At 51.3% G+C, this 25489-nt stretch overlaps 4 protein-coding genes across 6 annotated transcripts in view; 2 read left to right on the forward strand and 2 right to left on the reverse strand.

The window, feature by feature from the left end:
- Positions 1–9657, forward strand: part of SMARCD2 (SWI/SNF related, matrix associated, actin dependent regulator of chromatin, subfamily d, member 2) — a 10212-nt gene extending 555 nt beyond the window's left edge. The window contains exons 2-14 of the mRNA XM_004374218.2: positions 1–56; positions 4582–4766; positions 4952–4994; positions 5120–5242; positions 6051–6206; positions 6846–6941; positions 7109–7210; positions 7363–7524; positions 7702–7799; positions 7997–8132; positions 8286–8408; positions 8547–8648; positions 8726–9657. The exon at positions 1–56 is cut by the window's left edge and continues 29 nt beyond it. Of these exons, the coding sequence (XP_004374275.1) occupies positions 1–56; positions 4582–4766; positions 4952–4994; positions 5120–5242; positions 6051–6206; positions 6846–6941; positions 7109–7210; positions 7363–7524; positions 7702–7799; positions 7997–8132; positions 8286–8408; positions 8547–8648; positions 8726–8779 (1436 nt within the window). The 3' untranslated portion in view covers positions 8780–9657. The remainder of the gene's footprint in view (positions 57–4581; positions 4767–4951; positions 4995–5119; positions 5243–6050; positions 6207–6845; positions 6942–7108; positions 7211–7362; positions 7525–7701; positions 7800–7996; positions 8133–8285; positions 8409–8546; positions 8649–8725) is intronic.
- Positions 9658–9709: 52 nt separating this feature from the next.
- On the reverse strand, positions 9710–14106 carry PSMC5 (proteasome 26S subunit, ATPase 5). The gene is made up of 12 exons (XM_004374219.1): positions 13998–14106; positions 13358–13429; positions 12214–12283; positions 11807–11904; positions 11571–11627; positions 11260–11490; positions 10832–10958; positions 10520–10710; positions 10317–10415; positions 10124–10234; positions 9932–10018; positions 9710–9821 (listed from the first exon to the last, which is right to left on the reverse strand). Exons 1-12 carry the CDS (start codon positions 14019–14021, stop codon positions 9768–9770), a joined length of 1221 nt encoding a protein of 406 aa, XP_004374276.1. The 5' UTR covers positions 14022–14106; the 3' UTR covers positions 9710–9767.
- A 143-nt stretch (positions 14107–14249) lies between these two features.
- FTSJ3 (FtsJ RNA 2'-O-methyltransferase 3) lies at positions 14250–21305 on the forward strand. 2 transcript variants are annotated; one of them, XM_023729359.1, is made up of 21 exons: positions 14250–14463; positions 14578–14670; positions 14842–14947; positions 15259–15305; positions 15426–15505; positions 16119–16218; positions 16303–16497; positions 16581–16696; positions 16813–16917; positions 17001–17101; positions 17332–17412; positions 17505–17654; positions 17790–17925; positions 18948–19129; positions 19291–19411; positions 19497–19768; positions 20013–20095; positions 20184–20283; positions 20391–20574; positions 20658–20752; positions 20834–21305. In XM_023729359.1, the coding sequence occupies exons 2-21, from the start codon at positions 14604–14606 to the stop codon at positions 21024–21026; spliced, it is 2514 nt and encodes an 837-aa protein (XP_023585127.1). In that variant the 5' UTR covers positions 14250–14463; positions 14578–14603; the 3' UTR covers positions 21027–21305. The 2 variants fall into 2 exon arrangements, with proteins under 2 accessions (XP_023585127.1, XP_023585128.1); XM_023729360.1 differs by lacking the exons at positions 14250–14463; positions 14578–14670; positions 15259–15305 and having other exon boundaries at positions 14841–14947.
- A 66-nt stretch (positions 21306–21371) lies between these two features.
- The window catches only part of DDX42 (DEAD-box helicase 42), a 38710-nt gene continuing 34592 nt past the window's right edge, over positions 21372–25489 (reverse strand). For both annotated transcript variants that reach the window (XM_004374221.2, XM_023729358.1), the window contains 2 exons: positions 24355–24456; positions 21372–23103 (listed from right to left, as the gene is read on the reverse strand). In XM_004374221.2, coding sequence (XP_004374278.1) covers positions 22411–23103; positions 24355–24456 — 795 coding nt within the window. In that variant the 3' untranslated portion in view covers positions 21372–22410. The remainder of the gene's footprint in view (positions 23104–24354; positions 24457–25489) is intronic.

Genomic DNA, 25489 nt, shown 5'->3' on the forward strand with positions numbered 1-25489 from the left:
CTGGGGCCGCCGCCTTCCGCCCCATGGGGCCCGCGGGGCCCGCAACGCCGTACCAGGTAGGGCGGCGGCTGGGCGGGCCGCGAGGGCGCCCCAGGCAGGGGCAGAGAGGGCGCTGGGTGAGGGCCCTGGGGGAGCCTTCTGGGCAGAGGGCACTGGGCCCTGAACGGGGAACACACGGGAGAGGTGGAGGGTGAGGCCAGGGACCCTCAGGGTACGGCTGGGTGGTGGTGGAGGAGTTGGGGGAAAGCGTAAGAGGGTCTCTGGGCTGGAGGGTTTGAAGCAGTGCGGAGGGTCTGGGGTCCCGTGGAGCTGGGATTCTGAGTAACCGAGAGATTGAGGAGTTGTAGGAGCTAGTGAATGTGTGGGTCTGAGAAATCTAGCGTAGATCTGGGATGGGGTCCTGGAAAGTGATGAGAAAGTTTTGGAAAAGGGGAGTCTCAAAGGCCCTCACTGAGAAATCAGGGTTTTCCTGCATTGGCCTCCGTCCCACCCCAAGGCCGCCCTGGTTTTTCTAGTCCGGAACTGGCAGAGTTTAGCGTGCTCTGTCCTGTTGGCCCGCTGTGTTCTGAGATGGCTCCCAGCTGCTAATGAGGAAGAAGAGCCTGGCTTCCCAGAGTGTGGGAGGCTGAAGACATACCAAGGGGATTCCACCCCGTGCAGGGGGAGACTACTCCCGAGTCAGGCCCCGGAGCCTTCTCTTGGGGTGACTCTGGGTTAGACCAGAGACAGTAGTGGCCAGGCTAAGGAAGAAAAGCCTAGCCCCATGACAGACCATTCTGGCAGCTCTCTTCTTGGCTTTGTGCCTGTTGTCATAGTGTCCAGGAGTTGATTAGTCTGGAGATGCAGGGAGGCTCCACTGAGCCCTGCTGGCCTGGGGCAGGAGGAGCCGGGAGAGTCGCTTCAAAGGACCCTACTGCCCTGATCCTTTTGGAGTTTGGGAGGAGAGCTTCTCAGGTTGCAGCTCCAAAGGCTTTGAGAGGCAGAGACTGGATCCTCAGGGTCAGTGTTTAAGGAACTCTGCCTGACCCTGCTTGTGGGGCTCATCAGTCCCCTGGTCTGGTCCGTTGTTTCAGGTCGCCCAGAATGCTTGGGAATTGTGTCCATCCTTCTTCCCCTGCCCTCTCCATTTTCATTTAGCCTTCAGGTTCTCACACCACCATATCCCAGCCCATGTGCCCCAGCATCGGCACTGGCTTGTTACTAATCTCCCAAGGTCTGCACTGGGCCTTCCTCTGTCCCCTCCTCATGTCACCCGGCAGAGGTCTGGAAGTGGTCCCTTCTGGGGTAGAATGTGTGCAGGGCCCTCACTTTCTAAAGAAATGGTTACCTGGGGACAGTGATTTTTTTCCTCTTATGGCTCATCTCTCCTCCTCCCCCAAAAGAAAACAAAAGGTGTGAGTATGTATAGAGATTGACCTGGCCTCCAGGCCTCCAGCTGGGGTCCATCTTTCCCACTTTGCCCTCCCCCTTGGGAATTCATGGGCCCAGGTGTCCCTGAGGGATCTCTGCATGGACCCTTCTAGCCCTTGGGCCTGTTAGCTGAGACCTGGGCCGTGAGTCTCCCTCTGAGCCTTAGGCCTGCGAGAGACCTGGAATTGGACCGGAGACTCTCCAGTTCCCTTGGCGTGCACCCCATGGGAAGTGTACCCTTGGGAAAGCCCCTTCTAGGATCGATCTTAGAAGGTTTTGTGGAGAGTGGCCTTGGAACTGCAGCAAGGTTGAGCTGGCTGGCTGAGTAGCTGGGCTTTATGGTGGGGAACGAGGGGATGGCCCTGACCCTTGGCTTCCCAGGGCTTCCCATCCCACCCGTAGCTGGAGAGAAGAAGAACCTAGCTCACTTTGATGAGTTTGGGAGTAGGAGGATCTGCTTGCTCTCTTTCCAAGTGGGGTTGTATGACTTCAGAAGAAGGGACTTGAGGTCTGAGGAGCAAGAGCAGTTCCTTTCTGTGAGGGCTCATGAGGTAAACTGGAAGAGCAGGCATTCAAGAGCCTGAGCTGGGCAAATTAGGGGAGCCGACTGAAAGAAGGGACATGATGAGCCCACTCCCTCCAGACACTGGTTCTAACAGTCAGTGGAGGAGCTTCAACACACCAGAAAATCAGAAGCGCACGCATTCACACGCGCACACACTCACACCTATGCATGCGCACATGCACCATGGATTGCTGGGTTCACTCCAGAGAGTTTAGAATACTTGCTACGCATGGGGAATATGTTCTTCTCTAACCGAGGCCCAGCCACCAGGAGTGTCGGGGCCACAGGCTTTGGGCAGTGAAGAATGTGCTCTCCTGAGCTCTGGATTCCTCAGCTGGAGGCCCGCAGCATCAGGCCCAGCCTCCTGCCCCTGCTGTCCTGGTGGTGGTGGTGGTGATGGTGGTGGAGGCAAGCTTACAATATGGCCTGTGCTGGGCCAAAGAGAGGAGGTTACTGCATGCTTCTGGAGCTTAGGGGACTGAGTCACGCCTACCTAGCTAGGCTGCAAGCAGGGTATTAGCCGAGAGCTGAGAGTTCTGGGCTGTGTTAGTGGGGTTTTTTTTTTTTTTTTAAATTCCTGGGTTGTTTTTTTGAAGGGGGAGGAGTTACTGATGCTTCAAAGGCCAGGTGTGGAGCTCAGCATGGCCAAGCTGGGACTTCATGAACTGTGAGCAGCCTTCCCCTGGGCCGCTTCCCCTCCCAGGAGAAGCCTGAGCCCTGGGTGAGCGAGCTGGGGGTTTGAGCCCGGGAAGTCTGGGGCAGATGTCTGGGTGGAGCCTATTACAGGCCCTGCCTATGCCTCTTGTCTTGGGACTTCCTGGTACCTGAACACCTGCCCAGGAAAGGTGGGTGGTACTGAAGGAGGTTTTGTGAACACCCTAGTGAGTAGCTTCGTGGGGACTACAGAGCCCACTGCTTCAGTTGTTCCTCCCATTGGTCTTGGGCATTGGAAAAAACGCAAGTCTGGGATGTTTGGGACCTGGGTTTACAGCTGTGGCCACGACTGAGTTTGTTTACCATAATCTCTGGCCATGGCTCATTAAGGCAGAGACATAGGCTGTCTTTTGCCTTTCAATAGCTCAGATGAACTTCTTCCTGATGAGGAGAGACTAGTGGCAGGACTCCCCAAGGCCCCAGAGTCCCCCACCTTTAAGTCTCCATTCTCCCAAACTCCCCCCTCCCACCCTGCTCCTCTCCCCTTCCCCAGGTCTCAGGCTTAGGTTCCTCTTCATCTCTGCTTCTGGTCGAGACTTTGACCCTCTGTGGCGGGAACATTGGGTTAGAGCTAGATAAAGAGGTGAGGGAAGAACGGCTTGTCCATGGTGGTGGTGGGGGGTGGTCTTTTGATTTGGTGCTCGTTCCCACCCAGCCTGGCTTGGTTGGCTGGTTGTGCCGGTTGCATAATCTGGGCCCTGGGGCCAGCCCTGTGAAGCTGCCAGGGACAGCATGTGTGAGGCAGAGCTGCCAAACAGGCCTTGCAGGCAGCAGCCTGGGGAGGGGGGCTGAGGTGGAGGGGAGCCCAGATGGGTGCCGCAGAAATGTTGGGGACCTGAGCCTCAAGTGGGAAGTCCTGCAGGCTTCTCAGGAAGCCACTTCTGTCACCTGGATTTCTGCTGCTGACCCTGTGTCTGTGATCCTTGCATGTCAGGATAACCTTATCCCCACTCTCCACCTTGGGATTGCGAGGGCTAGGTTTAGCCTGAGCTAGCCCTGACTGCCAGGTGGTGCCTGGACCACAGGCAGAGTCCAGGTGCCAGCTGTTTGCTCTCCCATGGGCCACTCAGGAGCACGGTTTCCCTTTTGGGGTCTTTTGGAATGGGAGTAGGGGGTGGGGCAGTAGAAAGGTGAGAGAAAGGTCCAGTTCTGGGCTGTGGGAAGGGACCATATGGTGGCCAGATGGCCTCTGCACTCTGCCTGAGGCCGCTCCTACCAGTTGGGGCACACTCCAAGCCATCCTGTTGCAGCTTGCTCACCTGGGTGCTGCTGCTGATGGGCATGCCAACCCCCTCTACTGTCTTGCCCCCTCAGTCACACCACTAGGCTAGCAACGTGCTAGCTTGTGCATGAAGGCTGTGCCCTTGGGTCTCAGGCAGGCCTTAACGAGGCATCGGCCTGCTTACGTCACACCACACGCCTTGCTCTGGCCACTAGGACATTGCCCTCATGCCCCCGTGCATTGCTGCCCTCAGCTTCTCCCTCCACTTGGAGGAAGGAGAAGGATAGCATTGCTCAGGGGCCATCTGAGGGCCTCGAGAGTACCTCAGAGCATGCTGGGAGTGGAGGCAGGTGAGGGGCCAGAGCAGCTCCCCCAGGCCCTTCTCTCACAGGCAGGATTCTCCTCCCACCCTCTACTCTGGCAGGCCTGCTCCCGCCTTACTCGCTGGCATAACTGCCAGGGCGGTTGAAGGGGGCGGGGCAGGTGTGGTTTACACTTCTGCTTTCAGATTCCTGCTCCCCTTTGTCTCCCTTCCTGGCACTCCAGCCTAGGCTCTGCAGTGTGCTGCTCAGGGCCAGACCTGCTGAGGGGAGGGATGGAGGGTATGGGCTTTGGGCCCTGGAGAGCCGTGCCACTGACCTACACCCCACCGGTGGCTCACTTCCCCCAGCGGCCAGGCATGTCACCAGGGAGCCGGATGCCCATGGCCGGCTTGCAGGTGGGACCCCCCGCCACCTCCCCATTTGGCACAGCTGCTCCACTTCGCCCTGGCATGCCACCCACCATGATGGACCCATTCCGAAAACGCCTGCTCGTGCCCCAGCCCCAGCCCCCGATGCCTGCCCAGCGCCGGGGGTAAGACCCTCCTGTTTCTTCCACCTTGAGGGTTTTCTTCTACCCTAAGAGCTGTGATGACTGAGAAAGACTTCTGGTTCTCTTGGGGGAGGGCCCTGGGGGCTGAAGTGGTAATGAAGTGGTGGTAGCGGGGGCGAGTGTCCTTTGGGCCATTGATCTCTTAAGTGGGTTTCTGTCCTTCCCAGGCTGAAAAGGAGGAAGATGGCGGATAAGGTTCTACCTCAGCGAGTGAGTGTGTTGGGAGGGACACCTTGGAGGCCTGCCTGATGGGAGTGGGGGCCAACCTTCCCCAACCCTGAGATCGGGGAGGAAGGAGCCAGATCTGCTGACAAATCCCTCCTCCCTTCCTCAAGATTCGGGAGCTTGTCCCCGAGTCTCAGGCGTATATGGATCTCTTGGCTTTTGAGCGGAAGCTGGACCAGACCATCGCTCGCAAACGGATGGAGATCCAGGAGGCCATCAAAAAGCCTCTGACGGTGTGTGCAGCCCTGACCACCCCTGGCCTTCCCAAGCCTTCTCTGCCCTCCCCAGCCCTGCTTTCCAGGGGCCAAGCAAGGGCCTCCGTGGGGCTAGAGCAAGGTTTTTCAAACTTTAGGATAGATACAGCTTATTAGTGAGGCATGAACTCAGTTTAATGTGTTGGGGCCAGCATATTTTTTAGCATATTTTTTAAATGAAATACAAAATAGTAGAAAATATTTCACGTGTAGTAAAGGTAAGTATTATTTTATGAGATTTTTGTTTCAGATATATATATATAAATATATGTACGTGGATGCTAGGTCATGATTTAAAATGTATATCTCATAGGTCATGGTCAAAAGTGAGAAGCTACTAGACTGGAGGGTAGATAAGAGTAGTTCCTGTCTCCCTCCCCATCCCCAGAGAACCTTTTTTTTTTTAGATAATAATCTAGAACAATCCCCAGAGTGGTGAAGACTTTCCAGGAGACCTGGATATTTGGGGACGATGATGGGTGTTTGGGTTTCATTTAAAATATGAGCTAGAGGCTTCTGGTTTGCCTGATAGAAACCTGTATGTACTCAGTTATACCACCAGTCCCGATGTTTTGGAATTGTTGGTAATGAAGCTATTTCCCCTATAAAATTGGGAGCTTCTTGAAGGCTAGGACTGGGCATTACTACTTCTACTTCCCAGGGCCTAGGAAGGGGCTGGGCCCATAGTTCACACAGGATTGATTGTTGAGTGAATGAATATGGGAAGATGGGAGAGCATTGTTTTCCAGCGTGGTCTGCCTCTAGTTGATTGTCTTTCTCTCTTTAGCAAAAGCGAAAGCTTCGGATCTATATTTCCAATACGTTCAGTCCCAGCAAGGCTGAAGGTGATAGTGCAGGAACTGCAGGGACCCCAGGAGGAACCCCAGCAGGGGACAAGGTGGCTTCCTGGGAACTCCGAGTGGAGGGAAAACTGCTGGACGATGTGAGTTGGGGAAAGGGGTCTGTGGAGGGGAGGTGGCCTATGTGGGCTTAAAATGGGGCACAGACAGTTGAGCAGTCACAGAGAAGTCCTGTCACAGGGAGAGGGCACTGCGCATGGTCATGCTTTGCACAGCTCCAGGCCAAGTGTAGGTTGATTTGTATGGTCATCACAGCCATTTCCTGCAGATGGCAGTAACGCACCTTCCTGAGGAATGAGTATCAGTACCAGCTGCAGTCGTGTCGATCTGACTCATGGTAACCCCAAGTGTGTCAGTGTAGAACTGTGCTCCGTAAAGTTTTCAATGGCTGATTTTTTGGAAATAGATTGCCAGGCCTGTCTTCTGAGGTGCTTCTGGATGGACTTGAACCCCCAACCTTTCAGTTAGCAGCAGAGCACATTTTTTGCACCACCCAGGGACTCCCTTTCTAATTCACAGAGTCCTTTATTGCCTAGGATTGGGGCTTCATGGAGAGCCCTTCACCTCTAATCTCTCTTTTCCTTCAGGGCCCCAAAATCCTCAGTACCCTGAGCTGTGGGGCTGAAATGATACACCTCTTTTTCTGGGCTTAGCACAGCTTTGGGTTCAAGAGAGGAAGGAGCTCAGCACCACGCCCATCTCACACCCCTTTCTACCCCCAGCCTAGCAAACAGAAAAGGAAGTTTTCTTCATTCTTTAAGAGCCTTGTCATTGAGCTGGACAAGGAGCTGTATGGGCCTGACAACCACCTGGTGGAGGTAAGTTTGGACCTGGGGAATGGGGAGAAAAAGGAGGCCCGAGGACAGAGAGCACAGGCTGATGTGCTTGTTGGGCAGAGACATGGCCTCGAGCCCCTTTGAGGACCAGGTGTGTGTATTCACATCCACTCCCCTAGTGATAAGCTCCACTCCCTTTTTCCTGCCAGTGGCACCGGATGCCCACCACCCAGGAAACAGATGGCTTCCAGGTGAAGCGGCCTGGAGACCTCAACGTCAAGTGCACCCTCCTGCTCATGCTGGATCATCAGGTAATGAATGCCTGGGGCTGTGTCTGGGCCAGAGACTCATCTGGCGGGGAGGGACAGGCTCCTTTTGTCAACCCTTCCTGTCTCTGTCCTAGTCTTCCACTTCATTTTTTCACAAGGACCCCTCTTCTGACTCCCCTCTGTCCTGTCCCCAGCCTCCCCAGTATAAGTTGGACCCCCGATTGGCAAGGCTGCTGGGAGTGCACACACAGACGAGGGCTGCCATCATGCAGGCCCTGTGGCTTTACATCAAACACAACCAGCTGCAGGACGGGCACGAGCGCGAGTACATCAACTGCAACCGGTACTTCCGCCAGGTGAGCCGGATGGCAACCCTCCCCAGTACTCAGCCCCGGCCTTGCCTGCTGCTCTAGAGCCCCACCTGGCTTCTTCTCAGCCATATTCTTCAGTCTGCTGCCCTTACTGACCCTGGAATAATCCACGTCCCCCTGGTGTGCTCAGAGGCATCACCGAGCCTTTGGTACTCTCTGCAGATCTTCAGTTGTGGTCGACTCCGTTTCTCCGAGATTCCTATGAAGCTGGCTGGGTTGCTGCAGCATCCAGACCCCATTGTCATCAACCATGTCATTAGGTAAACTGAGGGGGAGGGGACGGGAGAGTTCTTCTGAGAGCAGAATCACCTTTGACGTGGTTTAATGCCAGAGAGAAGCAGCAGGTTTGGTTTCTTGCTCCCCAGTCATGCACACGGAATGGGCCCCAGGTTTATCCCAGGTGAGTGGACGAATACAGCCATGTTCTTCCCCTTCCCTTCCCATGTGCTGCCTGCAGTGTGGACCCTAATGACCAGAAGAAAACTGCCTGCTATGACATTGATGTGGAGGTGGATGACCCACTGAAGGCCCAGATGAGCAACTTCCTGGCTTCTACCACCAATCAGCAGGAGATAGCCTCCCTTGATGTCAAGGTGGGCCTTCTGCCTCTACACCTTTCTCTGGGGCCCAGAAAGGGGGTGGGCAGGCTGCCGGACAGGTCTCTGCCCCAAGTCCTTTGGGTTTCAGCCTGGGAACAGACCCCTCGGCATAGGGGGCCAGTCTGACACATGCACTATTTCCCCCAGATCCATGAGACCATTGAGTCCATCAACCAGCTGAAGACCCAGAGGGATTTCATGCTCAGCTTTAGCACTGACCCCCAGGACTTCATCCAGGAATGGCTCCGTTCCCAGCGCCGGGACCTCAAGGTGTGGTGCTCTTTCCCTAGGGTAATCCCATGTTAAGCTCTGGGTGATTTTCCCCCCAGTCACTATCTTTCCAGCTCCAGGGGCAGACTGGCTCAGGGGTGGGCATTTTGCTATGGCTTTCCTCGTGGCTCTGTGCAGATCATCACGGATGTGATTGGGAATCCTGAGGAGGAGAGACGAGCTGCTTTCTACCACCAGCCCTGGGCCCAAGAAGCAGTGGGGAGGCACATCTTTGCCAAGGTGAGGCCCTGTCCTATTTCTCTCCTTTGGTTGTGAGGAGCTGAGGCCTGAGCCACTGTCGCCTTTCCCTTCTTCAGGTGCAGCAGCGCAGGCAGGAACTGGAACAGGTGCTGGGAATTCGCCTGACCTAACTGCTCAGGGAGTTTTTCCTTTATTCCCAGCTCTGGAGCCATCCCCTCCTCAGCCTGGAAAGGGACCACCCTCTGGGTCCTGGCTGAGGCCAACACGTAGGATAAGGATGGGGTGAGGAGTGTCTCCTATCACCCTCTACCCTCCAGGTTTAGTTCCATAAATGTAGTGATAGGACTCCTTGTTGCTTGGGTTCCCAAAGCCTTAGTACTTACTTTATGCATTGGCTTTAATTGGGTTCATAATAGATGCCTCCTCTGCCCCCTGCAGGCAGGCCCAGGTAGGACTGTTGGAGGCTGTGCTGGGACATTGTAATTGAGACATTTGAGAACCAAAGGCTGCTGGGTTTGCGTGTTTACAGACTCCCCCCTTGGGGCTCTGGGGAGCTGGGCAAGGAAGGGGGTATAGCCCAGACTCTCCTAGCCTTCCTAAACCAAAGTTCTTGGCCATTCCTACAAGCCCAGCCTTGCTGCTGGTTTTTTTCCTTTCCTTTGGGTATTTGCACTATTTGGGGAGCAGGTTTTTCTATGCGGGAGCCACTTTTTTTGTACAGGGGTCAAGTTGGGGTTTTTCAGGGAGCCCTATTTTCTTTCCTCAATCTATGCAAGCGGCTCTGGCCGCCATCATCTCCTGGGGTGCCAGAGGGCTGCCACCCCAGCTTCTTAGGCCCAGAGAGGTAATGCCTCGTAGAGGGAGGGGACACTGCAGTTCTCTAGCATGGCATGAGGTATTGGTGTGTGCATGGTATAGGGGCCAGTAAGGTGAGGGGGGAGAGGATTGTTGTTGCCCTTTGGAGCTGGGTAAGGAGGGTGGGCCTAGGGCTTGTAAGTGCCACTTCTGGCAGGTTTAGAAATTTCCAAATAAATCCTTTTGTTTATTGGTGGTGCCCAGACCTGGTCATTGAACAGCGCAACCACTCATTAACAGACGACTCCTATAGGGCTTAACCCACAGAGCTTTATTTGGAGATCCACACGAAGAACATCCATCTCACTTCCAGAGCTTCTTGATGGACATGTTTTTCTCACTATCTTTCTGCATGACCTGGAGAGAGAGCGTGAGAGAGCACGTTGTTATAGACCAGGTGAACGCACAGCCTACTCCATTGCTCTAGAGCCACCACCAGCAAAGGGATAAAGGAGAGGGACATGTACCTTGGCTACTGCCATCTCGAAGTCCTCCTGGGTGACATGAACACGTCGTTCCCGCAGAGCATACATGCCAGCTTCTGTGCACACGCCCTGGGCAGGGAAAGGAGGATGAGGCACTGCTGCTGTGCCCCCTCAGCCCTGGGCACGGCCCTTGAGCCCAACACTTCCTGCCTCTACCTCCTGTTTTCCAGTTACCTTCACTTCAGCACCTGATGCTCCTGGCATAAGCTCAGCGATTTTTCTCAGGTTGATCCCCCGAGTCAGGTTCATTTTCCGAGAGTGTATCTTCAAAATGTCTAGCCGGGCCTAGAGACCACAGAGGAAAGGCCTGAGCCCCATCCCTCCACCCCTACAGCCAGAGTCTCTCCCATGACGGCGCATCACAAACCTCCTCGTTGGGGGGCGGGAATTCAATTTTTCTGTCGATTCGCCCAGGGCGAAGCAGTGCCGAATCCAGGATATCGATCCTGTTAGTAGCCATGATGACCTGAGTGGAAAAAGCGGGGGTGGTGCTATCAGCAAAGCTTTTCCTTGGCCTGCTAGTCACCCAGCACCCTCCCATGGCTCATCCCGAGGCCGACACCACCTTACCTTGATATTCTTAGTGGCCTCGAAGCCGTCCAGCTGGTTGAGCAGCTCCAGCATGGTGCGCTGCACTTCACTGTCCCCTCCAGAGCCCCCCTCCAGCCGTGAGGAGCCAATGGAGTCGATTTCGTCCATGAAGATGATAGACGGAGCGTGCTCTCGTGCCATCACAAACAGTTCCCTGACCATTCTTGCCCCTGTGTGGACGCCAAGCTGGCGTTAGGGAGCCAGTGAGACCTTTGTCTCTCCCACCTCCACTTGCTCCTCATGTTCCTGGCCACACCTCCACTTGCTTCTCATGTTCCTGGCCACAGTTACCTTCCCCAATGAATTTCTGTACCAATTCAGAGCCAGAGACACGAATGAAGGTGCAGTCCGTATGATGAGCCACAGCCCGGGCCAACAGTGTCTTCCCAGTGCCTGGAGGTCCGTACAGCAGCACCCCCTGGAGAGAAAGAGCAGGATTCAGACCCTCATTTCGTTCTGTGGACATTTACTGAGTGCTCACTGTGTGCTGGACCCTGTGCTGGACGTTAGGGATACACAAAATGAATGGCAAGGTCCCTCCTGGAGCTTATATCCAAACCCCCTCAGTGCCCTGGAAACACCACACTCCCAGCCCCTCTTCTTGCCAAGGAGCCAGCCTAAGTAGGCTGTAGTCTAGCCTGACACTCCCACTCCTCAGTGTGACTGGGGACAGGAGATTAGCACAGCACTGCCCTCCTAAAGAAAGCCCCACTCCTCACCTTGGGCTGTGCAATCCCCAATGCTTCAAAGAGCTCAGGATGTTTAACAGGCAGCTCAATCACTTCTTTAATCTCCTTGATCTGCTTGTCCAGTCCACCAATCATCTCATAGGTTGAGTCTGGTACCTTCTCCACCATCATCAGTGACACCAGTGGGTCCACCTTGTTGGGCAGGATCTTGTGCAGTGTGTAGCTGTCATTTCTTAGAGCCACCCGGCAATTTGGTGTCACCTGGATGAGGGGTACAAGGGAATTTCAGAAAGTGGTGCAATGGGAGCTGACCCTAGCCCCCTCCCTCCTGTGACACTCACATCATTGATGTCGATGTTCTTGTCCACATCTACAACAAACTTGCCCTCGGGATGTACCTAAAGAAACAAGGGCTCATGACCGTCCCTCATAGCCACCAAACCATCAACCCCCCTCAGGAAGATCCATAAGAGTTCTAGAATAAAACAACAAAACCCCTTCCCTGCGTAGCTACATACAAAGGGGTGGGAACACAGTGAGCACTTGGGGCTGGTCCCTCGGGTCATGCTGCCTTTACCTTAACCAGCACTTTCTTCTTATCCATGGCCCGGACTACTTCCCCAACGTAGGAGCCCTGTTCCTGCAGCAGCTGTAGCTCTTCTCGCAACAGGCGAACTAGGTGGGAAACAAGTGGTCACCAACTTCCCAGCATGTCCCTTCACCCATGACTCAATTCAGCAAACATGAACTGAGCACCATTTTGAAGTTCTGAAGGGAAAGCCACACAGCCACACACACGTTTAAGTCTTGTCCGTAAGAGGTTATAATGTACCACAGGAAAGAAATGTGGAACAACTATATAAAGACAAGATGTAAACCATCACCAAGGGTGGGGAGCACTGCTGTGAAGATTTGGGTCAGGGAGATTAGTAACAGGCCTCCAAGCCACAGCCCACATGCAGCCTTCCCATCTTCCCCCCTGACCTTTTGCATTTAACTCATTCCTCTGTGCCTGCAGCCGCCGGAGGTTTTGGCTCTTGTCATTCACAATCAGCTGTAGAAAACAAGTGACAAATTACGTTACCCAGGAGCAAAAGACAGTAGGATCATGGCCAAGATGGGTTCATAAATGGGTGTGACCTGAGTATGGGAAGAGCACTGCGCGTCTAATATGACCCTGTCCTGTCCTCCAAGAGTTCCTCTGGAGTCTATGGCAGTCACCAAAAAAAGGCTGCTTTCCACTACTGGTCCAGGAATAACAGCCCTTAGTTATTAGGGCTTAGTTAGAGCTAGCTCATGTAAATTTCTTGACGGGAAGCAACATGGTATAGTGGAAAGACTGCTAGCTTTTGCGTGAGAAGCCTGAGCGCTAGCCCAGCTGCTGCCAGTTAGTATCTAGGTAAAGCTAAAGCAAGCCACCTAAAACATCTAGATCTGTTTCCAGACTGCAAACGAGTATAGCATCATCTACCCTGCTTCTTTTCTTAACTATTGTGAGACACAAAGGAAATCACACATCAAAACATTCTTAAAATGGTAAATCAAACGTGTTGTTGATACCTGCAAATGTACCTGGAGTTCAAAAATTTCCCTTGTGACTTTTCCCCTATCCATATTATTATTGTTTTCTTATTTCCATGGTTCCTGCTCCCTCTTTAGGCTAGAGCACTGGGTTGCCCAATTCTTTTTTATTCAGTTCCATAGAATCAACACTGTCCAGAATCCTTAATGCTGTCTTCCCTCACGCTCTCATTTTACCCTGCCCCAATCCCTTTCTGATAAGAAACTTTCATTCAGGCCTCTTCCAAAAGGAATGGCCCTCAGCTATGGGTACCTTTTCTGTTAAAATTTGAATCTTGGAAGATGTGTAACAAACCGTGAATACTGATTACCCTCAAAGCAGTGGGACCTGAGGGGAACGAGAGACTGTTAGCTTCATATACTTTGTAATGTTGGCTTGTTACTCCTTATATGTTCACTTTCTAAAAACTAAAACAAGAAAGGAAAACCAAGAAAACTCTTGTAGCGCATCCGCATGGTAATTACACAGATGCGTATAGAAACCTGCTTCCATCAGTGCTCCAACCCCACCCCCTACCCTCCAGCTCCCTCTGGAGCCCATCCTTACCTGAAGTTCTTCAATCTTGGACAGATAGTATTGGCGGAGTCCACTGCCTGCCTTCCCCTCTTCCAGCTCCATCTGAAGACACAGTGTAATGATTAAACATCCAAAGAGTTAAAGGCCCTTCCAGAGCACTTCACTTAAATACCAGGCAGCGTTAATGTATAAAAAGAGCTCGGACTTTGAAGCGTAAAGACTTGGGTTCTATCCTTTCTGAATCCTCTGTTTCCACATGACTAAAATGAGAATGCCGCCTACCTCACAGAACTTTAGGAGGATCCAGAGACGATAAACACTGGAGTACTTTGTACTGTCAAGCGCTACACAGACCCGAGGTATTATTACTTTAATAAGGGGGGCCAGAAGGAAGGCCGGGCGCCATGCCCCCAATCTACCTGCGACTCGCAGTCGGCCCCGTTCCCGCTCCCATTGCTCGGCACTCGGCTTCTCCGGAGTCCTCTCGCGGCCCTGCCCTGGCTCACCGCGGGCGGCGCTGACACAGCAGATCTGGTCCCAGTAGGGCCCTGTCTGGATTGGTCAACCTACTCCCGACCACCTTGCCACAGCCTGCTCCCCACCTCGGCTCATGCCCGTTCAGCATCCAGCCTCAGCCCCTGCCCCGCCGCCGCCGCCGCCACCACCGTACCTGCTCTGGTCCGTCAAGCGCCATCTTTCCTCTTCAGCAGCAGACACCACCGGCATCTGACTGGCCTCGGCGCGCAAGCGCAGAAGCAGGGCCTTGGGGCCCCGAAGACGAGGTCAGAGAAGAGTTCCGGGTCAATGAGCGCGACGTGCGGAAGACGACACTAAATAACAGGGGCCATGATGGGAGGGTGGCCACTTGATTCAGGAGCTTTGGAAGGGGATTAGGCGGGGGGGAATTCCCAAACGTTGCTCTCTAGAAACTGGGTTTGTATTTCATGGACTCTGTCCTCCTGGTTCCAGCTTTCAACTTATAAGACCTGGGGATGCACCTTAGAGAAAATTTATGGCCACTCTCAAAATGGCGGAAAACTTGGAGCCGCGGACGCAAGGGGCGAAAACGGAAGCGGAAATACGTTTGCTGCGTACATGTGCAGCTCCAGGTGTGGTGAAAATGGCGCAGGACCGAGGTGAGTGGTGTGGAGCAGAGCGCACAGTGTGAGTGCTGCGCGGAGTGGGAAATGGAAAGCGGAATCTAGTGCTGTGAGAAGAGACGTTCTCAACTTCTCCGACCTTTTCCCTAGATTGAGTGACACTTCCCGGTTCAACCATGGGCAAGAAAGGAAAAGTCGGAAAGAGCCGGCGGGACAAGTTCTATCACTTGGCGAAGGAGACCGGTGAGCCAGGGTTCGCGGGGCCAGCAAGCAAGCGAACGCCCTTGGGCCCGTCTGCCCCCCTTCCCGAATATTGGGTTCCTCTTCTCCAGAAGGGCTGTGGGTTGTGAGGCTTCGGAGAATTCCCGCTGGTAAAACGCTTAGCCGACTTCATTGTTTTGTCCCCGCGCTCAGGTTACCGCTCCCGCTCTGCTTTCAAGCTGATACAGCTCAATCGCCGCTTCCAGTTCCTGCAAAAAGCCCGAGCCTTGCTGGACCTCTGTGCCGCGCCAGGGGGATGGTGAGTTACACCCGGCACAGGTCGCACCTGATGCGGCTTTCTGGGTTCCGGCCCTGGGGCTTAGAGTTGCGTTGAAGGAGGAAGGGAGGGATTCCCAGCCTCAAACTCCACACCGCTTTGCTTCACCTCAGAGCATAAGCCTCTCCTAGATCTTGGTGGCCGTTTCCTTCCTTCATTACAGAAAAGGAGCTTGGACATATTCTGGCTACTTCACTTGTCAGGGATTCTTAACACCAGGGGTGACATTATATTGCACGGGTTTAGGGGAAGTGAAGGGACGGTCCTGGGTATTTTTAAAATCTCTTTTTCAGGCTGCAAGTGGCTGCGAAGTTTATGCCTGTGTCCAGTCTTATTGTGGGTGAGCGACAGGGGCTCTCCTAGGTGTTTTAGGGTGCGGGAGTATGAGATACTAAATTTGTCTATTCTTTCCTGCTCTCTGAGGAAACCCTTTGGAATCCTCTGAACTAATTTCTTCCAGGAGTGGACCTGGTTCCAATCAAGCCTCTCCCCAACGTGGTGACACTCCAGGAAGACATCACAACAGAACGCTGTCGACAGGTAATAGGAATCTTTTTCTGTCTTTTCTATGTGCATAGACATCTATGTTCCTCTCTCTTTTCTGAGAGAGAAGTGAATCCATTGAAGGCAAGATTTTTCCTGTTTACCATGTCCTAAGCAATGACTAGAGCCTTGCTGGTGCAGTGATTAAGAGCTAGTCTGCTAATCAAAAGGTTGGTAGTTCGAATCCACCAGCTGCTTCTTGGAAACCATAGGAGGCAGTTCTACTTTGTTCTGTAGGGTTGCTATGAGTCAGAATTAACTCGATGGCCATGGGTTCGGGTTTTTTTTTTTTTTTTAAGCAGTGAGTGCATGATGTCTGCATGAGAAGGTCCGGATATTTCTATCGTCCATGTCAGCCTCTGTTTAGAGTCAGTAATAGGAGTTTGGATTTGAGGAAGGACAGAAATCTTTGTCAGTGAAGTCTTTTCCAGTAGAGTCATTATTAGATTGTAGCTGCGTAAAGACAGGTGTTTGTTATTTTTTTCTCTGTTGTATCCCGTGTGCCTGGCACAGGATTTGGCCCTTGATGGGTACTCAACAAATGGCTGGACCAGGGACTCCATTCCTAGCTGTGCCTGTGCTTGTTGTCACAATCTCTTTCCCTCTGTAGGCCTTAAGGAAGGAGCTGAAGACCTGGAAGGTTGATGTTGTGCTCAATGATGGGGCGCCTAATGTTGGGGCTAGCTGGGTCCATGATGCTTACTCACAAGGTGCCTAGAGGGGGAGATGGGCACGGAGGTGGTCATGCCCTTTCAGGCTGCAGAGGCTCTCAGCTGACTGTTTCTTTCCCACAGCCCATTTGACACTGATGGCTCTGCGATTGGCTTGTGATTTTCTGGCTCGTGGTGGCTCTTTTATCACAAAGGTTTTCCGTTCCCGCGACTATCAGCCCCTGCTATGGATCTTCCAGCAGCTGTTCCGCCGTGTCCAGGCCACCAAGCCCCAAGCCTCTCGCCATGAATCTGCAGAGATCTTTGTAGTCTGCCAGGGTGGGCATCACTTCCTTTTCTGTCTTAACTCAGCCTGCTAACTACCAAAGTACAGACTTTTAAGATATATTTTATTATTTTAGGCTTCCTGGCTCCTGATAAAGTTGACAGTAAATTCTTTGATCCCAAATTTGCCTTCAAGGAGGTTGAAGTTCAGGCCAAGACTGTTACTGAGTTGGTGACTAAGAAGAAGCCAAAGGTGTGTTTGGGGAATGGGGCCATTCTTGGGTCCTGGAACTCCTGGGAGGTTGGGCCTGATGGGTTCTACAGACACCTGGAAAGGAGCTTCTAACCTTCTTTATTTCTTCCCACAAGGCCGAAGGCTATGCTGAGGGCGACTTCACTCTCTATCACCATGCCTCGGTCACTGACTTTCTACGAGCTGCCAACCCAGTTGACTTTCTCTCCAAGACCAGCGAAGTGAGTCCCCAGACTTGCGGAATATAACGGAGCCCCAGAAACATGGCCTGAGTCTCCCCTGACTCCTGTCTCCTCCCAAACAGATCTCGCTGGATGATGAGGAGTTGGCGCAGCACCCAGCAACCACTGAGGATGTCCGAGCATGCTGTCAGGATATCAAAGTGCTGGGGCGCAAGGAGCTCAGGTATGGGCTGGGTGTGCAGGTGCCAGGAGCTCTGGCGGCAGGAAAAGGCCTTCAAAGGCCGTGATGTCGGATCTCTGGGAAGAGGATGCTGCTGTGCTAGAGGTTTGGGGTGGGGGCCAGAGCCCTGGGATTTATGTGGTTCAAACCTGAAATTTGGGGTGGGGGCCTAAAAGAGAAGAGAGGGCAGGGACAAAGAAGAGGGTAGATCCGTGATGGCATTTCTGGAGCAGGTCCCTGCTGAACTGGAGAACGAAACTTCGGAGACATGTGGCCAAGAAGCTGAAAGAGCAGGCAAAGGCACTGGACATCAGGTGAGGAGGGAACCAAAGTAGGTGGATGTAGACTGGGTGTTGCGGGGGAAGCATCTGGGAAAATAATCAAACTCCTTGAACTGTTCTGTCAGCCTCAGCTCTGGGGAAGAAGAGGAAGAAGGTAATGAGGAAGAGTCGACAGCCGGGACCAGGAGGCAGCCCTCTAAGGAGGAGGAGGAGGAGGAACAATTGAACCAGACCCTGGCAGAGATGAAGGCACAAGAAGTGGCGGAGCTGAAGAGGTGAGGGAACCTCCTCCCCCCACCGCCGAGGATTCCTTCATATGTGAAGATGGGAGAAGAGACTGCAGGGCCTGGATGGGGCATTTTCAGAGCTGGGCAGAATACAGGTTCAATCCCACAACCACATCCCCTCAGGAAGAAAAAGAAGCTGCTGCGTGAGCAGAGAAAGCAGCGGGAGCGTGTGGAGCTGAAGATGGATCTGCCTGGGGTTTCCATTGCAGACGAGGGAGAAACCGGCATGTTCTCCCTACGCACCATCCGTGGTCACCAGGTAGGGTGGGGCTGGGGCAGAATGAAGAGTCGGGAGGATCTGTTTGGGGGTGGAGGATGTTGGATATCTTTTTAAGTGTGGCTGAATGATCTGAGGTTATGGTTGATATCTTCACCCATAAAATGACATGTTGAAGAGATGGGGGGGGTGGGGGGGTGGGTTGGGATTGGAGCCTTGCCAAGACCAAGGAACATACACTTAAAATGATGAAATTAGGAAAACTTATGATAGGTTGGCACCACGGAAGAAAGGCCTGGTGACCTGCTTCTGTAAAGATTACAGCCGAGAATCGAGCAGCTCTACTCTAATGCATGAGGTTGCTGTGAGTTGGAAACGACTCAGTGGTAATGGGTAGGAAGAGAGTATGAGTATGATGCAGATTTATTCTTATAGAACTAGAATACCATAACCAGTAGGCACTCTTTGCAAGAAGTTTGGATACAGTAGGTGTAGCCAGGGCACCTAGGTTACAAGCACGTTTGTCAGTGGAGGGTTTCCCTCAGAGAACAGGGTTCTTCAGTTCATTGAGACCCAGTTAGCACCCTGTTGCACTAGGCTTCTGGATGGTGTTCTTTTTGCTGAGTCCTGGAGAGCGTAAGTAGAACAATGCCTCTTGTCAGTCAGTTCTATGCTGCCTGGGCTCTTTTATTCCATGGAAACAATTTGAAGATTGTATTATTCTCAAAAGGTCACTGAGATGACGACTCAGTATTTTTTAAGGAAAAGTAGCAGTGTTTTAGAACATTTCAAGATTTGATGCTATGTAGACCGTGAAGTACTTTACTATAAAACCTATTTGTGCCACTTCTAAAGACAAGATAGCAGAGTGGGGTAGACCAGTGACCTGGTTTAGAGTGGGAGTCATTTCCCTGGGTCTAAGCTTTTGTCAGTAAAAGGAGATAATGTATCTGCCACAGTAGATTTCCTAGTGTTATCAGAGATCAACTAAGAGTGGACACAGGGAGGGAAAAAAGCAACATGCTCCTTTTAAATACTCTTGACTTCTTTCTGTTAAACTTCAGTTGTTAGCAGAAGTAGCACAAGGGGATATGAGCACTGCAGACACATTTCTGTCCGATCTGCCAAGCGATGACATCTACGTATCAGATGCTGAGGAGGATGATGACACATCACTGGACAGTGACCTGGATCTGGAGGAGGGGGCAGGAGGTGGGGGACATCAGGGTCTAAAGGACCAACAGCGGTAAGTGGAGGGGTGGTTGGCAAGAGTGGGTGCTGTCACCTGCAGCTGGAGTCCTCACACAGAATGGGTGGCAGGTCTTACCAGAGAGGGCATAGGGGAAGTAAGTCCTCCAGCGCACTCCAGGTCACTGACCTTCCACCCACTGCCCTCTGGGTCTACAGTGTGCAGTTTGCTGAAGTAGAAGATGATAAAGAGGAGGAGGAAGAAGAGAATCCACTGCTGGTACCTCTAGAGGAAAAAGCAGTACTGCAGGAAGAGCAAGCCAACCTGTGGTTCTCCAAGGTAAGGAGAGGTGGGGGAGGGGCAAGTTAGATAGGGAATTGGTATTCCCTGGGAGCAGAGTAGCTGAAGATTTCCCCAATTATAGGATGGCTTCGCTGGGATTGAGGATGATGCTGATGAGGCCCTGGAGATCGGTCAGGCCCAACTGTTGTATGAGAGTCGTCGTAAAGGGCAAGAGCAGCCACAGCCACAGCCGCCTTCAAGTTTGAAGACTGAGAGAAAATCTCCCCAGTGCCAAGATGAGGCTCCTAAGGGTACAGAGACTCCTAAGGGGACAGAGGCTGCCCCTGACCCTGAAGGGAAAGATAAAGATGACAGCTCAGATAGTGATAGCAGTAGCAGTGAGGACGAAGAGAGGTGAGTGATTACAGCTGATGGTAGGAAGCAGTAGTTCTCACCATTTCTGTAAGTTGGGGGTGGTTCTCAACCTTGGGCTGCAGAGAAGGGCTTTAAAAAACTGCTGACTGATTACACGTGTCTGGGGTACAGCCTGGGTGGTTTTCAATGGGAACCAGGGTTGAGGTGAGGTGGGAGTGTGGTCTGAGTGGCAGGGGAATAGTGGACTACCCACTCACACTCCTCGCTTTCTCTTCTGCCTTAGGGAACCACACCGAGGTAAAAAGCGGAGCCGGGGGCCTAAATCAGATGATGATGGGTTTGAAGTCGTGCCTATTGAGGACCCAGGTAAGAGCTTTGTCCCAGGTGGAATGGGAGGGGAGACCATGGAAGTTACCGCTTTGGGAGTCAAGTGTTTTACTTTTCTCTTCTGTAGTCAAACATCGGATACTGGACCCTGAAGGCCTTGCTTTAGGTGCTGTTATTGCCTCTTCCAAAAAGGCCAAGAGAGACCTCATAGATAACTCCTTCAGTCGGTAAGGGGCTCAAAATCTTGAGAAGTGGCACAGGGTGGGGTGGTAAGTAGTTATGTTTTTTTAGAAGGCTTGGTGTGTTACAAGTGCTGGTGTCCTCTCTGTCACAGGTATACGTTTAATGAGGATGAGGGGGAGCTTCCTGAGTGGTTTGTGCAGGAAGAAAAGCAGTACAGGATAAGGCAGTTGCCTATTGACAAGAAGGAAGTGGAGCATTACCGAAAACGCTGGCGGGAAATCAATGCACGTCCTATCAAGAAAGTGGCTGAGGCTAAGGCCAGAAAAAAACGGAGGGTAAGTTAGTGGTAGCTGCCTGACATCAGGGCTAGATGGGACAGGGATGGGGATGAGGTCACCTTACGGAGGCCATCTCACAGATGCTGAAAAAACTGGAGCAAACCAAGAAGAAGGCAGAAGCTGTGGTGAACACAGTGGACATCTCAGAACGAGAGAAGATGGCACAGCTGCGAAGGTAACTGTTGGGGTGTCCACAAAGGTACCTGGGGTCAAAAAGAGTGGCAGAAAGCCTCCAACCTGTTTCTTCCATTTATAGTCTCTACAAGAAGGCTGGGCTTGGCAAGGAGAAGCGCCAAGTCACCTATGTTGTAGCCAAAAAAGGTGTGGGCCGCAAAGTGCGCCGGCCAGCTGGAGTCAGAGGTCATTTCAAGGTGGTGGACTCAAGGATGAAGAAGGACCAAAGAGCACAGCAACGTAAGGAGCAGAAGAAAAGACACAGGCGGAAGTGAGCAGAGCCACCCAGGCCTGTGAGAAGCCAGTGTAAGGACTAGGGGGAAAGGGTCATGTGGAGCTAGCCCTACCCTTGCTTGTGTTGCAGTTGTCTGAAAAAGACAGTGAGGTTGGGTACTTGCAGCTCTCAGGGTGTGAACAGTGAGGACACCCTCCTGCCTGAAGGAGGGTCTCCCATTAAAGCATGGCTGAAATGTCTTGTTGGTGCTGTTTAACCCCACAACCATTCCATGAATATGGAGTACTGGATGAAAACAGTCAAGCCTTTTTTAAATCATATGGGGGAAGTTCAGTGTCAGGGTGGTGTTCTTGTAGTCTGTTCCTCGGCAAGTGGGCCTCTCAAGTCTCCCCCCAGTCTGCTGCTATTAGGTGAAAAAAGCCTACATTCTGAGTGTTCACACTGTGTGCCCCACTGTTCTAAATCATATTTAATAGGTTTTGAACTCAGCATGAGTAGAAATGACAAACAATCCACAGGTCCCAGTAGTAAAACATTTACTAGAGCAAGCAAAAAAGAATGCACATCTTTAAAGAAACCTTCACAAAGTCACAAAATTTGAATTTTGTATATTTCTTTTCCTTGTATAAACAAGATAGAACAAAAATCATCAAAATCATTTCAGCAAAAGATTTTTCTAGTATGTGGCAAGTTACAAAAAAATACAATGAAATAGAAGACACTTAAATTTTAAAATTAGCAACATGTCAGACCACATCCTAGAACAATTTCCAGGACCACCTCCTCCCCTTCAGTCACAGCGGCTCTGGGAACCTCAAAACCTCCTTCTGGAAGGCTGCCACTGCCTACATGTCTCAGGGCCAGACACAAGCCTGGGCATGGACCCCACTGAGAATCTGATGCCCTCCTCCCCCTTCCCCGCAACGTCTGGAGCCACCAAATTGCTTCCCACCTCATCCCTGACCTCAGTGGACTGCGTCTGCAGAAGCCACCTCCTAAAAAGGGGGCTGCCTGGCTATAGGACTAGGAAAAAATTCTACTTTGTAGATGTTTATAGGTGACGTTTTAGTAGAAAATACAAGCTACGTATAAACCTAGAGTGAGTTGTGCCCTATAAGATCCTTTCTTTCCAAGGTATCCGCTACTGACTCTCATAACAACACACCCAGAGCCAAAAGCTTCCCAGCTCTCACTGTTTCCAAGGACCAAAACAGCTTCCCAAGGAACATTAGAAAAATGATTCAGATGAAGAAATAGTAAAATGATTCAGACGAAGAAATAGTAATGTCTCCAAGCTCCAGCTCCACTAAGGGCAGGAAGTCCTCAGACCCTGGGCTCCAACCCAGCCCTGAGACACCTAGTTACCAAAATCTTTCTAAAAATAAAATTAAAGACGACTGATTTCACATTTCAGCACATACCCTCTAACTGTCCCATCGACTTTTCTTGCGTTTGGGTGGCTCAGGGACAGCGAAACCATCAGCTGTTTTATCTGTCTTGTTGTCCATCTTATCCATCTTGCTGCTCTCCACCTTGGGGTCCATCTTGCTCTCACGATTACAACCTTCTTTCCTGCTTTCACCATTCCGACCATCATTTGCGCCCCGGCTCTCCCCATGTCGGCCTCCACTTCCTCCATGCCTGTTCTCCCCATGCCGATGGCCATCAGCATGACGGCTGCTGCTTTCTGGGCAGCGGTATCCATCACCATGGCGACCACCATCTCCATGTCGTGGGCTGTCGCCATGCCGATTGCCACTCTCTCCATGGCTATGGCGGCTGCCACCCCGGTTCTCAGTATATCTCTCTCTTTTCCCATTGCCTCCCCCAATCCCTTCTCGGCTGTTATTCCCTGGAGCTGTGTTGTTGACTCCTGGGGCTCCAGCAGAAGGGTAGGTCACTGGAGCACTGCTGATGTTCCCAGTATTGCCAAAGCCTGGTATGCTCTTGGCAGCACTGGCGAGGGGGCTGTCAGGGCTGTTGTGACCCTGCTGGGCTGAACCGGTTGGGACAGAATTCAGACTCCCAGCACTAGTCCATCCACTTGCCCCAGCAGCAGAGCTCCCAGCCTTCTGATTGCTTAGGCTGGCAGCAACAAAGTGACTCTTGTACTGTGACTAAAAAAGAAAGAAACCAGGAATAGGTAAAATAGAAGGTTCAAGAAACTTAAGTATAAAAGCTTGGCAAAGATAGAGTATACAAACTCTAACTATGCTATCTTGGCACTGTGACATTAGTATCCCAACATCTCCACAGTCCCTGTTGTTCTTGTGCTGTAAGGAAAGATCATGGGTCTTTGTGGAGAGATGGATCTCAGTGTACTGCGATTTACTTCAGAGCTTGACTGGCTAGAATAAAGCGTCTACATATAAAGCAATTTAACACATGTATGGTCTGCCATCTGTTATTTCCAATTATAAAATCCAAAAAGTTCTGAAACCCTTAAAAAAAAAAAAAAAAACTGATAGCAAAACCTGACTTGGACTGATACAAGGCCATTTAGTTTCTATCCAGCTTGTTGTGTGCTGTCGAGTTGCTTCCAACTCATAGCGACCCTGTGCGATAAAGAACTGCCCCAGAGTTTCCTAAGCTGTAAATCTTTACAGAAGCAGACCACTAGGTCTTTTCTCCCATGCAGCAGCTGATGGGTTTGAACCGCCAACCTTTCATTAGCAGCTGAGTGCTTAATCACTGAGCCAACAGGGCTCCTTTCTGTTCAGTTTAGTGTGAATATTAATACATTTTTACTTCAGAAGCGAATCTGATTATAGGTTGTGGCTACAGACCTTACTGGATATGGATTATGTACCACATTACCTTTCTAAAATCTGAAAAAATTCTAAATCCTTAAACAAGGTTTCTGTGTCCCTCTATAAATAAAAAACAAAAAAATCCTGGGAGCAAACTGAAAGATCACCCTGGAAATACAATGTGTAAATTAAATCCCAGCTAGCTAACTGGAGGGGGAAGCGTGGAAGAAAGATGGGTTCAGAGTTCACAAAAGATACAGAATCAAACATGTCTTAGCCAAAAAGATGACAATTACTCTCAACGAGATTACAACAGCCCTGGAGGTGGGTAACACTGCAGGCTGCTGAGACAGGGAGGGAATATGAATCCTGCTGCAGTCCAACAGTCCAGGGCTCTGGGTGTGACTGAAGTTGACCATAAGCAAGAGTGGTTTCCCTGGACTGTACATCTGCGTCTCCAGGTAAGTTACTTTTAAGTTTATATTCAAAATCGAAGGAATGAAAAGGCCGTAGATTTAGCAAGAAGCCCACAAACCCAGCCACTGTCTCTGGAAGGCTAGGCTCCCCTCATTCCCCAAGAGTTACTGGGAGAAGTTCTCTTAATGTTTTATCTCAGACCTGGAAAGCTGCTTTCATTGCTGTCAGCCGATCTCCCATGGCTCCTGTGGAAGGCTTGTAGGCCTCATAATTGCTCATGACGTTGTTGTTATTTCCTCGGTCCTAAAAAACAAGCAGACACATCCATGAAGATAGAAGATAAGCAGAAACACCCTCTGCCACATACCACGCCTCAATACACTGGAAACTCTGAGGCAATAGCTTCCTAGGGGGATTGGGAGCTTGATAGAATTACTTATGTTCTGGGGAAAAAGGTGCAGTAATGAAGAATCATTTTAAAATGCTTAGGCCCTTCAATTCTATTTCTGGGAATTAACCCTAATAATCAGAAATGTGGTTGGATTGTGCCCAAAATTGATCATGCGGTATTATCGAAACAAAACAAAATAATCATACACACATTCAATTAGGCAAAAATTATGTTACAAATAAAAGGACCATGAGGTAGTTTACAGTATATTGTGTGACCGCCCAGGCTCTGAATCCAGACCAGGAAGGGTCTGAATCCCAGCCTCAACACTTAGCAGTGTATAACCTTGGGCACCTCAGTTTTATTATAGGTACTTAATTTCAACTGGGTTGTTGTGAAGTTTGAGTTAATACACATGATTGTTTGGAATGGACCTGGCACACATTAAGTGCCAACTGATAAGCTATCACCACTATGAGAACAGAGTATATTTTATCAAAAACACTATAATTAACTATAACGCTCCAGGAAAGGAGGCTGACAGCTTGCTTCCCTGGCTTAGGAACCAAAGTGACAGAAATCAGCCATTAAAAAAGCCAGTCAGAGGGAGCGTTTGTAACCTGGTTTGTGAGAAAAAAGCTAGCTCTCATCTCTCTCTGATGCTTTACTATAGAATGGTGGGAATTATTCCTGAGTTTAGTTACAAGATACTACAGAGCGCTCCTATGGCAATGTTTTCCTAACAGCAAGAAGGGCTTGTAAAAACAGGCTGCTGGGCCCCACCTCCAGTGTTTCTGATTCAGCAGGTCTGGGATCTGCGTTTCTGTTAAGTTCTCAGGTAATGGTGCTGCTGATCCAGGGACCACAATCTGAGAACCACCGCTAGTCTAGACTGATTTCCTCAGCATACCTCATCAGCCAAGCACACACAGATGAAGCTTCCAC

Source organism: Trichechus manatus, unplaced genomic scaffold, assembly GCF_000243295.1.
Source record: "Trichechus manatus latirostris isolate Lorelei unplaced genomic scaffold, TriManLat1.0 scaffold00028, whole genome shotgun sequence".
In the NCBI taxonomy this organism is placed as follows: Eukaryota; Metazoa; Chordata; class Mammalia; order Sirenia; family Trichechidae; genus Trichechus; species Trichechus manatus.